Source organism: Glycine soja, chromosome 2 (genome assembly GCF_004193775.1).
Source record: "Glycine soja cultivar W05 chromosome 2, ASM419377v2, whole genome shotgun sequence".
Taxonomy (NCBI): domain Eukaryota; kingdom Viridiplantae; phylum Streptophyta; class Magnoliopsida; order Fabales; family Fabaceae; genus Glycine; species Glycine soja.
The window spans coordinates 11188064-11201680 of record NC_041003.1 but is presented as its reverse complement, the minus strand read 5'-3'; the positions used below and the strand labels follow the sequence as shown (position 1 = coordinate 11201680).

Sequence of the window (13617 nt, the reverse complement as noted above, 5' to 3'; positions counted from 1 at the left end):
TTCATTGCTTCATCAAAGTCATTTATGTCATCCACATCACTCAAATTTGTATCCTCACCAATAGGATTATATTCACTATTAGATGAAGAATCTTCACTTAATTGCTAGTAAGTCACATCTTCATCAACCTCCACAATGCCATTTACATCGACAATTGTATCATCCTCAACTATAGGAAAATCCTCAATCATAGTGTCATTCACAACCTCATTTAATTGTTCATTCACAAGTACATGACCAAAGTAAATACCTAACTCATCCATAATGTTTCCTACATACCGACAACAAACAAATCAAATAATAATTTTTTTCCATAAAACACTACTACAAAGACAAATGGTTCCCACACATGGAGTGGTCCCAAAACAAATAGTGGTGTTGACACCACACAATGATTCCCACAACAAAAATTATCTCCAACTAAAATCATCTTCACAATATTAAAATCGAAAAACCTAATTAAAAAATTGAAATTTGTATGTTAAAAAAATTGAAAATTTTACGATTTAAAAGTGTTGTCAGTGTTTGAATGAACTTTTGTGTAGCCAGTGTTTAGACGATAACCACCACCAACACCTTGGACAAGGAGGACAACCATCACCAACACCGACGACCACCATAGATCACACACAACCCACTTCTGGATGACAACCAACAACATCGACAACCACCACGTGAATTTTCAATGGCGACATCCACCACCACCATCAACAACGATCACGCTTACTACTCACTTTTGGAGGTTGCCTCTTCTGGATCTCCCTTCACGTATCAAAACGATGCACACCAAGCTCACTAATGATTCTGATTTTCGCAAATCCTAGCAGAGAGGATTTGGGGATTTTGAATCTCTCACTGTATGTGGCTAAACTAGTAAGGGTTATTTTGATATTTTAGAAAAAAAAACTAATACTATCACTAATGGTTTTGGGTTAGGGGAGTCAAAAGAAATACATTTTTAAGTAGGGGATCCACGTGTAATAAGTGCTAAATGGAGGAGGAGTGAGTGTAATTTGCTTAGTTAATTTGTCTCCTCAATTTTTAAATGATTCAAAGATTCTACGGTAAAGAGTGTACTTAGTAAATTGGAGGTGTAAATATCCAAGTATGATAAGCAGCCACTTGAAAGCTTGAGTGAAGCCCATTTATATTAGGCCGATAATCATTTAGGTTAGACCTTGAATAAAAATGTGACATTATAGATACTACATATAAAAGAATTTGACTATTTTATTTAAAGAAAAAATCTGTTGAATTTTATGAGAAAAATATAAAATAAGTTTAATATATTGAATCTACACAAATAATAGTATTTTTATAGCTATTTTTCTTATATGGGAGTATGAGAAAATTCAAATAAATATTTTTATTATACAATTTTAGATTATTTTAAAAGATTTGAAATATTCTCTTTTAAATAGATACTTTTTCAACCTTTCATTTCATTTTCAATAATAGGGTTATGGGAGCAAAATTTAATTTCTTTGGGTTGACCGACAAGTTGTTGGTGTGAGTTGACTAAGTTTTCTTAACTAAGGTTTCAAATAGATAAAAAAAAATGTGATTAGAAATGAAAATAACATCAAAAGTGACTAGTTAAATTTTCTAGCAAAAAATAATTATCAACAAAGTCAATGAATATTTTTTTGTCGTTAATCAAGAGGCTATAGATGCCTCTCTTTTTACTGTCTTAAAGACTAATCTTGCTCATAGACATATTCAAACATTTATAAGCTTGGGGTTTTTCCATTATATAAAATACACACACAAAGCTATTGAAGTCATTCATTTCTTTTATTTTTAGTTTATTTATCCCCTAAACTTTATAATGAACTATATTTTATTTTGATACCCATATTTAACTATTGAAAATAATTTTATCCATCAATCTTGAATATATTTTCATCGTACATATATATATATATATATATATATATATATATATATATATATATATATATATTCTTTATTTTTTTGCATATTATTGTTCTAATTGTTAAAACGTAATATAATGTATTTATATTTTTTTTAATAATGCAAATGACTTCATCCAACCTATAAATGAATGTGGGGTTTAATTGCAATAGATTCTCAAGTGTAAAGATTTTTATATGGCAAAAAAATTTAAAATAATTTTAAAAACCTTTAAATAATGATTATTATAAAAAAAATATTATCATGCATAACATTAGATAGTTGAATGAAATTATGTAAGAAGTATAATAATGAGAGAAAATATGTTATGTGTTGATAACTTATATCAATTTTACATTATTATCTAATAAAATATTAATATACATTTTTGCTAAAAAATAACAAATTATTATACATGATAAATTTATTAATTTTTATAATAGTTATTTTAAATAAAAGTTATAAAAGTTTTTAAGATTTTAGATTATCTTGTAGCATATTAAACTCTAACAATTAAGAAACTATTACTCAAAATAAAAAAGTCGACCCTTCTAGCATAAAAAAAAGTATACAACAATTAATCAATTTTTTTAGGATGAAAAGAAAAAAAAAAGAATTAAAAGACTAGTAGTTAGTTTCCCAAGGCAACGATATAGAATTGTCAAAGGGTGGTTTATGGTTGAAACGACACATAGGTCTCTCTGTTTTTTCGCGGTACCTTTCGTCTGTTTCTTATTTTTCAACGAACCCTACAGAATTCTCAGTCTCGTATGTTCTGTTTCGACCATCCCCTGTTCCTTTTCTGTTGCTTGTTCCTCTCTTGTACGCAAATCCATCACCACGTACCATAGCATAACCTTCTTGTCCTCACATTTCAGGTGCTCATCTCACATTTTATTTTTTTCATTTTTCACTTCCATTCTTCATGGTTTTGAATTTTTGATTGCATTGTCTTACTTGGTTGAATCATTTTCAAATACAACTTGGTGTTTTGCACAAGGTTGTTTGCATTCTCCTTGATGGTTTCAATCAATGCTTTTTAAATTGTGATGTGGAAGCCTCGGTTTCGCTGCATTTTTTTATATTAAGTGATATTGAAGTCGCGGCTACAGTTGTGGTTGCATTGTGGTTTTAGATACTCTAAAATTTTTTACCTTGTGGCCGAAATCGTAGACCCTTTTTCAACACCTTGGATTTGACTCTTCTTGTTCTCTGCCATGATTTTGAATTTCTTTGGTTGCATTTGTCTTACTTTTAAAACGCATAAGCATTTTTGTTCATGTAAGCACGAAATTTTATCATAGTGTGACCTCATTTATTGCTACCTTATTCTGCAAGTAAACGAGTGGTTTTAGAAATTTAGATGCATTTCGTTGTCGATGTTTTGATTTTTAAATTTTACTATCCATTGTTATCGTGGGTGCTCCTCCGGCCTCTGGGTATGCACCAAAATATCTTGGTTCATTTTTTTTTCTCTCTGAATTTGAATGTTGGCCATTTATTACTTTCCATTTTTGGCTCTTAATGTTTTCCTTCAAAGTAACCATTATTGAGAAAATTGGCTCATGTATTTAGACTAAGATAGGTTTTATTTATTTTTATCTTTAGCATGAGTCCGTTTGTGGTTCATATTTCCTAAATCCTTCAGATTCAGTAAACCAATCTTTCTGATTTGGTAAGTGTCTTTCATGTAATAGTGTAATGTAATGTCACATGCTAATTAGTTTAATTAGAATAAAGTAAAAAAAAAAAAAAAAACCCAAAGGTTGGTGTAGGAATGTAAGGTCGATCATGTTACATTCATATGAAATGAATGAGAACGATCTCTTTAATGGAAAAATCATGTTTGATTTGTATTGTATGCAAAATTTCCTTAGTCTTTGTAGTGAGATTAATTTTTGACCCAATAGATTGAAAGACAATCTTGATCTTTGAAGTAAAAAAAAAGTTTGCACCCTCATTTATTAGTGGATATATATGAGATGATTTTTAATTAATTGACTACTAGAAATCTTTTGGACTTGTGTATCAAAATTAAACTGTATGTTAATTTCTTAAATTCCTTTTTTTATAAGCTGTTGGATTTGTACTAGAAGGTGAAAATGTTTGGGTTTAGAAAAGCACCAGCACCAACTGAATCAGATAAGAAGACAACCCTTACTGCAGAAAAAAGAACTACTTCAGAACCTGTCCTGCCAGTTGCAAAATCTAAAGGAAACTATTTCGACGATGACGACGACGACTGGGGGAGGAAGCCTTCCTCCTCCACAGCATCAAAGGACAAAGACAGGTACAAGAATGGTTTCAGCAACTCTGGGGGGCTAGAGAACCAAAGTGTTCAGGAGTTGGAAAACTATGCAGTGTACAAGTCTGAGGAGACAACAAACAGTGTCAACAATTGTTTAAGGATTGCTGAGGACATCAGAGGGGATGCCACAAGGACACTTGACATGTTGCATCAGCAGGGTGAGCAGATAACCAGAACTCACAATATGGTTGTTGATACCGAGAAGGATTTGAGCCGGGTATGAGAATCCGGTCTCATTTGTATGTTCAACTTTTTTTGTTCAAAGTTTAGGTTATTGTAAGGTTGGTTGGGTGGTAAAAGAAGAAGGGTGAGAAAAAAAGGTTGTGGGTTTGATTTTCTTGCTAAAAAAACTAATAATTAATAATTAATATTTACCAGAAAAAAAGGCAGATAATCAAAATTGAAGTTTCACCTCGAATAGCCAATACTAATTATAATATACAAACTTTTTATTACATGCATTACTAAGGTAAAACACCAATTATGATTGGAGTATAACACCAAAAACACCTAAAAAAAACTGCATCTAACTTTGTCCTTTTTATTTATTTATACTATGTATTAAAACTATGCAGCCTTGTGTCCCTTCTGTGGTATTTTGAATATACTTTTGCTAATAACGATGAACATCTTAAATAGATATTGGCTTCCCAGGTAGAGCATAGGTTACTTTGCTTGATAATAGTATACACCTATGATGCCACCAAGGTTTTGTATTATGGTTACAGTTGTTGTTTTGATATGGACCAATACAGTTTGTGATTACAATCTATCATGGTTGCGAATTGAGATTCATGCTATACTGAGCTATCTGAATGAATTGAGACCCCCTTCAAGAAGGAACAAGACTAGAAAAAAAAAAACTAAAAATGAAATGTAGATGAGAATGAATAATGCTATGATTTCATTTGTGTTTCTTTCCAACGATATTTATAATTCCAAAAATTTACATTCTGATCAACAGGGTGAAAAACTCCTAAACAATCTTGGTGGCATGTTCTCCAAACCCTGGAAGCCAAAGAAAACCAGAGAAATCCAAGGACCTATAATTACACCAGGTTTTCTTCTCACCCTTCATCTTTATAACTCAACATTTTGGTCATTTTCTTTCATAGACCAAGCAACAAACAATACTATAATTGTATCTGGTGCGTGAACAGATAAGCCATCCAAAAAGAATGTACATAATAAGGAAGACAGAGAGAAGTTGGGCTTAGCTCCTTTGCCTAAGGGACGCTCAGCCCCTACCACACCTCCAAATGAATCATCCAATGCCTATCAGAAAGTTGAAGTGAGTGTTTTTTTTTTTTTTTTTGTTATGCCTATCATTAAGTATTGTTTTCTCAAGCAACATTTTCATTGTATTGTTTCATTGGTGTTACTAAAACAGCATGAGAAAGCTAAACAAGACGATGCACTCGAAGATCTAAGTGGCATCTTAGGTGATTTGAAGGGTATGGCAATTGGCATGGGATCTGAACTTGACAAGTAAGTTGTTTGTTAATTGTTATAATTCAATAAATATTCTTACTATTATGGATTTGTGTTACACGGTTTATTTGTTGGAGTTACCATGTTTTGCTTATTGAGGGAGCAATTGATATCTTAACAACGAAGAAATAAATGAAGAAAATAATATGGGGACTGGATTCAACGTAGTCAAATTTCCATTCATTCACGTGGTCACTAGATTTATAACCGTAAGATGAAGATCAAAGGTTGAGATTTTAAAATATGAATGGTCTAATCTTCATCAGACGGTTTAGAATTGCTAAATGCGTGAAAATTTGACTTCAGACTATCCGAATCCAAATATTTTAAATGCTGAAGCAGTCATTATCATGAAAGATATGGATTTATAAACATCTTTTTTCTATAGTTGTGTGTTATGTGAGAGAGCTATTTGGTTCACTAAGGTTCAATGTACTATGATAACTGCAGGCAAAACAAAGCTCTTGATCATCTTGGTGACGATGTGGATGAGTTGAATTCTCGAGTCAAAGGTGCCAACCAGCGTGCACGCAAATTAGTAGGGTGAAGTGAGTGACAGATGATAGACTTACATTGTTGCTCAGTTGAATTTTTTTCATTTATTGTTTGTGATTCATTTGTATGTTTTAAGATTTTCCACATCACTGTGTTACTGAAAGCATTTGGCAAATGATGGAGATATTGTTCCTATTTGAAATTGTTCTTGTAATGTTCTTTTGAACAGCAGCAAAAAAAAAGTTGGCGTAGTTTAGAAAAATATAATATAATCTAGTTTCGGTGAATTATTGGTGGTTCAACTGAAAATAGATGTTAGGAAAAGTTGCTATTGTTAAATAGTGTATATGTATAATGTTGGTAGTGATCCAATAGCACACAATGACAAATTGTCCAGCAGCACTAACTAAAAAGAAAAGGAACTTAGTGTCACTGAAATACTGGTAAAAGAGACTAATCAAAATTATGCTTGTTTAGTTTCGTGTTAGGATTTTTTTGGAATCACATTGAACTATTAGGTCCCTCTGATGGTAAGTTTTTGGTTTTTAATTTTTAAATATAAATTTTAATTTAATTTTGTATTTATTTTTAAAATAAAAAAAAGATTTTTTGAATTTGATTTTCAATTTTAAAAATCTCACTTTCATTGTCATTATATTATCTTATCATTATTTTCACTATTTTCATCACTATCAACATCACCATTTTTTGTCAATATCGCACTGATATCATTGTCACCACTATTAATGTTACATGTTTTTATTATTGTTATTGTAAATTTTACTTTTTAAGTAATATTTATTTTTGTTGTATAAACTTATATTTTTCAAATACTTTTTACTATTTTTTATAGCAATTTTAATTATTTTTATGTGCCAATGTTTTTTTATATTACACTATTTTTAGTGGAACAAGATAAGATAAGATAGAATGGTTGATCATTTTATTCATTTTTAATTTACAACAACTTTTTAAAAACTAAAAACAAAAAACGTGAAATTAAAAACTCAAAACTAAAATTGGTTTTGCCTTTAAAAATTTTCAAAATTAAAAACCAAAAATCACGCAAAATGGTTAGTTAATTTGATTTTGAATAAATTTTTAGATGTTTAATTTTATATAGGAGAATTAAGTTTGAATCCAAAAGTTTTTTGTTGGTGTTATTGATGCACAATATTCATTGATAAAGTTGATGATTAATTTTTATTAAAGCATCTTTAATTATATATTTTTTTTCAACCGGATCTTTTTCATTCATAAGGCTTAAATGAAAAACTTTATTTAAAGAATCTAAGTTTAATCATATTCAGACTATCGACGTGTTGAATAAAAAAAACTTGAATCTATAATTGATTCTATATTAAAGTAACTTTTGTGTTAGATAAAAATTTTTTTGCTAAGACTTATTAGCTTGCTTTTTAACAAAAACATTAAAATATAAATCATATCACTTAAAAAACAATTTTATCAACATTTATCCACACACTAACTCGTTTAAAATTAAATCTATAATTACCTTATCCATATCTCTCTTATTGTATCTCCTTTAAAATTAAATCTAATAAATGTTTTAAAAAGGGGTCTTTACTCTACAATGTGCATGCCTCCACACGCATTCCAACTCGGAGCCCATGCAATTTGCTCCCTACCTAGTACCTACGACTCGCAACTTTCACCCAATCTATGATCAGATATATGCCATACCGCACCTAGTTTAAGTGTTTAACATTCATTAAGACTTCAAACTACTCCTTGTTTTCAGAATAGCATATGATTTTAACTCTTCTCATTCTTTTCTTAGCTTGATTCTCAAATAACTTCCTATGGGAGTTTCACTTCTGCCTTCCTCGTCGTACTCATAATAAAATACAATCTTTCCTTTCTTTTAAAATTACTAAAATCTGCATATTTTGTAAGACTTTGTGCCAAAATCTTGATAATAATGTGTATGGAAATAGAGTCACCTTTTTATTCTAGACTTTCTAGTAGAACAATGTTTTTTTTTTTTTTTTGTTTTGTAAATCAAACAAAAGGAATTAATAGTGAGAAATTATTTTATGTTTACGGTATGAACACCAACTAGTCAAACACAATCATCCACACATAATTCATTAAAAGCATGAAACCTAAAATACCATTTCTCTCTCTCTCTCTCTCTCTCTCTCTCTCTCTCTCTCTCTATTTCTTGCAACTTTCCTTGTGTGTTGTGTGTGGCTAACCCGGGTAAGTCACAAACCCTTTGAATTCCATATTCCACGTTAATGCAGCCAGCAAAATCCATTCATCATCCACACAAGCCCCATCACAACTCCTACTACACATATAAACTTCATGACTCCTTTGATGATGAGATGTGATTGGTGACTAAATACACAAAAATCAAAACCCCAAGAATTAATTGAGTGAGGCCCCCTCCGTTTTCTCGGTCATTACACACCCTCATGTGTCTCTTGCTTTGCATTAATAATACTTATTCTCTTCAATCTTCATTTCCATAAAGTCACCTCACCTCATCACTATCTTTTTCCCATAACCCTTCACAACAAGCATCACTTTTTTCTCCCTCCCCTGTTTTCCTCTGTTTCAGAAATGAAGAGTTCTCTGTCTTCAACCTCATGTGAAAGGTTCATGTCCCTCTTTTTCCTCCTTTTTCTCCTTTTCTTCTCTTCAGCCAATTGCAAAGTTCCACCATCTTCAACTTCCTCAGGTAATACCCTTAACCATGATCACCATCACCATCATCATCATCATTTCCTTCGTTATTGTGAATCTTTTACCAAGAGAAACCCACGTTCCTTGTGCACTGAACTCCAAAGTATCCATCAAAGATTAATTGAAGCAATTCCACCCTCCCAAGAGAATGGAATTGACCCAAGATTTGGTGCAGAGAAGAGACTAGTTCCCTCTGGACCAAACCCACTTCACAACTGATTATACTGGTTTCACCACCATTAACACCCTTTGGTATATCTATTTATCTTTATTCTAGAACTGGCACGAGCAACTTCAATAAATCAATTTCTTTCATCACACCCTTTTGTGAATTAAGTCAAAACCGTTTTGCTTCTTTCTTCACTGTTCATAACTTTCACCTTTCTTGGTAACCTTTATGGCTTTATACACAAGTTTAATCTTCATCAAGTTCTTGGACTCCCACAACGCAAGAAGATTGAATATTTATTTATCAGTGGCTAGAGAGCTACTATGGCATGCAGAAAGAGACAATCTTTAGAGGCAATGTTTTAAATTGTAGTCGCGGTCACAGTTTCGTCGTGTACATATGTTCTCTGATATTGCGGGAAATTGCGGCCGATGTGATCACAATTGCAGTCATATTAGGGTCGTTGACACTCCAAAAGCCTTGATGTTGCAGCCAAAATACGGTGGGTTAGTTGAAACCTTGTTTGAAAGGGATGCCTGCTCAATCTTCATAAACCAAGATTCATGTGTTACTTTGTTGTAGGTTCTACTTCTACTAGCTACCTTTGTAATTTCGTGTGACAAAAATTGTATATTGTAATTAGCTTTTTAAAAAAAAATCCATTTTTTCTTTAGTATTGGGCAATTCCCATTTGGCTATTTCCATGCTTGTTTTTGGTTTTCTGATCTTGTAATTAAGGACTAGAGTTTGAGAGAGGGTAGAGAATGTTGTAGAAAAGAAGGGCTGAATCTGAAAACAAGCATGGAAATGGTCCTATGGGGCAGCTTTGAAGAGAATATGGTTGGAGGTGTAGGTCATGAGGACCCCATGAGTTTCATTAATATGGAGCCACCAAAGGACAAGGACATATCTATTTATGGGTTTTGGTCTGTTTCTGAGGTCAAATTGGGCTCATTCTTGGCTCCATGTCGGTCAGCAACATTTTTTTTTCTTTCTAAATATTCATTTATAGTTGATATTTGATTTAATGGATATGACTTCGTATTTTTTTTATTACTATTATGCTTATGTGTTATCATATTTTATTTATTTATTTTGACAAGTCATATTTCTCTATTTATTTGATACAGTTGGGTGTGTATAATTTCTGTCCGCGATGATTGAAAAGGTACATCTATCATTATTAAAATTTATGCAATATCTTCCCAACAAATGCAGATGGGTGTTGCTTGCTTAATTGGATGCATTTTCGGTGTAAAACGTGGGTCGCAAAATTCTGATCAACTAGGTCATATATAGAAACAGGTGGAACCTGTGTGCACTAGGATATGTGGATATGGATTTCAGGGGTAGGCCTACTTGGCTGGTTGAGTGAATATGGACAAACAAGAAAGGAAAATCAATCTAATTAAGGGTACCCTTAGATTTTATAGAAAAATTCTAAATTTGTTCTGCTTAATTTTTCTTGCAAGATGAAATTAATTAACATTGCATAGAAAATATTCTAAATGTGATAATCACCTACTTCACTACTTGTATGAATAGTATTTTCCCTAGAATTGCTCCGGAGAAATTACAATGCTTATATATGCATGATGACATGCAGTATGTGCGTGGTCATAATTAAAAGAATCATCATACTTAGAAAGTGAAAAGATTAATAAGTTTTGCAAAGCAAGGTTACTTGACAAGTGACAAGAATGGTTTGTGCATGCAAGTGACAAATAATATGTATCTATATAAAAAATATAAAAAAAAAAAGAAGCAAAGTTTCCAAAGCATAAGTAACATATAGGATGCACTAGCATTTCTGATCTACTTTATGATCGAAGAGTTCATTCACTTGACCATGAACTTGAGTTCGATTTGAGGTATCTAATGTTGCTAGGTTTGGGTTATTTGTATCAGGGTTGTATTAAGTGTTCAATGAATTTAGGAACTTGTCTTAACTTTTTTATGAGAATATTTTTTTTTACCAATTTTCTTCTTCTTGTCTTGAATGATAGATATATAGAATATGTCTAAACTGGTATAATTTAGTTTTTTATTTATTAATAACTTCTAATAACAATTTAGTTTTTTATTAACATTTTTTTGGCAAATGTTAACATAAATGATATAATTTTTTTTTCATTTGTTGCAAATAATTTTTTAATATATTGTTTTAGTCATAGTATCTTCAAATCTACTTTTGTGTTGACCAAGATTAAATCTCTTCCGAATGTATAAATTTATAATTAAGATCAAAATATTAATTAAGTTTATAGTCTTATTCAAGTTCAATTCAATAAACAATCAAAATATTATATATGGGCAATAGTTAAGCTCATCTTAAACTAAGTTACTCAAGTCTAATGTCTAATGAGTCGCGGTTGAGTCTTATATTAATTGGACATTTTGAGTTCCAATGAATTATACTAGAATTTGTAACGTAATGAAACTTTTTTTATACCTATATTCAGTTAAATAATTAGTAAAACTAAAACTAGTTAAAATTGAACACAAATATGTTTAATTATTATTACTATTAAAAAATGTTTATATATATTTGTACATTCTTACAAGCTAATTAGTTAAACACAAAAAATTAATGATTTGCTTATTGTTTAATTCGTTGAGTTGTTAATGGATCAAGTTATGCGTAGACTGACCCACGTAATTAATTAACTTTCAGCCTTATCCATGATTTGAAATTGATTCATATCAAGAAAATCTTTATGTTTTATTTTTCTCAGTAATTATAAGTATTTCGTGTATTATAAATGTTTATGTTTAAATTTTAAATGAAATATAAATAAAAAAATATTTCACAGACTGCAATTTTTTGTTGTTGAATATACAGCTGACTTCAATATAAAACACGTACAAAGTATAAAAGAATAAAAGATTAGTTTACTAATAACAAAATATAAGGTTTTAATCGATAGAGGACACAAGGATGGTGTTTTCACTAACGAGGAAAAAGTGAAAGCAATCCAAGTGATGGTGTACAAAATATTAGTTGTGCAAATGTATATAAGATATATTATTATAAACTAGTCATCTCAACTAAAAGGGGATTATAGCTAGGGTAAAGAATCCCGCTTTGGCTTTATACATGGATCACATATGAAGAATATTATAATCCTTTAAACAAGTGAAGCTAGAGCACATTGTTTTCACTATGAATATTTATGTCAAAATGTCGAAACGGTACTTGGTTGCTTAACAGTCACCGTGATAATTAGATTGATTTTTTTACAACGCAAAGCTTTTACCAAATATGCTATATAGCAACTGAAATATAAGAGAAAAGTGAAGACTGGAAGCTATAGGAGTGGAGAACACCCATTGCAAGAGCCTTAAAGGGAGAAAGTAGTGATAATATTACTAAAAAAACTTTATATTTTTAGTAGAGAAACTCTAAAAAATACTTTTGACTTATATCCGTTAGATCCTAAGGATCTTATTGGCTTTGAAGGAGCGTTGTACAGGAAAAGCAATGAAGAATTGTTGATGAGATGTGTGGCCAAAGAAGAAGGAGTCAAGAAAGTCAAACAAAAGCATGACAATATATATATGTGGGCAAAAAGGACCTCCAGGCTTATACATAAGCATGTAGCACTTTGGCATTTAATGGCCAATGCCCTAGCATGAAGGAACATTGTGACTCTGTGGAAGTAGAATGCCTAAGTTGCCAAGAGACAAAGAAAAACATAGAGTTCGAAGTGATTGGGCAACACTAGTACTAGAGATATTGTAATCGATCACAAATTACTTGGTGCATTACATGAAATTTTGCTTAATTATTGTAGTAATGTCACCAATACCGAATCTGTTGAAAACAAAAATGAATGGATTAAGTCTTCTTTCATCTGATAATTATCGATCTATAGGATAAGTCATATTAATTAATCAACTCTAGGTGCTTGCCATTGTAGAATGCACGTTTCAATACAAATTTAATAGATAAAATAAAATGAATGCAAAAATAAAGATCATAATTTGTTGGTAACATAACTTTTTTTTAAAATATAATTTTACAACCGGAAACCAAACATATATAGTATTAGATACCGAAAGCTCAATATAATTAAAGATGTCAATGAGATCAGATGCGTATGGATAGTAATTTCCTTCTACCCGTTTGGCCTAATAAATATTCATGTTGTGTCTATGGATACCCATGAATTTTTTAATATTCACATTTTCTTATTGAAAATATGTTTAACATTTTATTTCATAGTTATATGATTTTGAAAAATTCTAAAAAAAAACACAATGTCTTCTTCTAAAAAGAAATAAAAGGTAACTCCTATTTTTTTTTATAAAAAACATATTTATAACATTTTAAGAAAAAAAGTTATACAAACTAAACTAACATTTATTAAATAATTAAATTACATTTATATAAAGTTATTTTGTTTTTGGTTTGATAAGAAAGTGATCACTTATGACGGTTTGGTTAACTCATCCTATTCGAACTCAAGTTGGATAATATTATTAAAGGGGAAAAAACACTCCTTTTTTTTAAAATAAAATTTAGCCC

At 30.7% G+C, this 13617-nt stretch overlaps 1 protein-coding gene across 1 annotated transcript; it reads left to right on the top strand.

The window, feature by feature from the left end:
* Positions 1 to 2614: 2614 nt before the first annotated feature.
* LOC114370935 (putative SNAP25 homologous protein SNAP30) lies at positions 2615 to 6456 on the top strand. Its single transcript, XM_028328343.1, has 6 exons — positions 2615 to 2792; positions 3990 to 4439; positions 5187 to 5280; positions 5383 to 5513; positions 5613 to 5710; positions 6164 to 6456. The coding sequence occupies exons 2-6, from the start codon at positions 4017 to 4019 to the stop codon at positions 6258 to 6260; spliced, it is 843 nt and encodes a 280-aa protein (XP_028184144.1). The 5' UTR covers positions 2615 to 2792; positions 3990 to 4016; the 3' UTR covers positions 6261 to 6456.
* Positions 6457 to 13617: the final 7161 nt, after the last annotated feature.

Coding starts and splice junctions, on each gene's coding strand:
- LOC114370935 (XM_028328343.1), top strand. CDS start 4,017: ATGTTTGGGTTTAGAAAAGCACCAGCACCAACTGAATCAGATAAGAAG. Junction 4,440..5,186: donor CCGAGAAGGATTTGAGCCGG/GTATGAGAATCC, acceptor TCTGATCAACAG/GGTGAAAAACTCCTAAACAA. Junction 5,711..6,163: donor ATGGGATCTGAACTTGACAA/GTAAGTTGTTTG, acceptor TGATAACTGCAG/GCAAAACAAAGCTCTTGATC.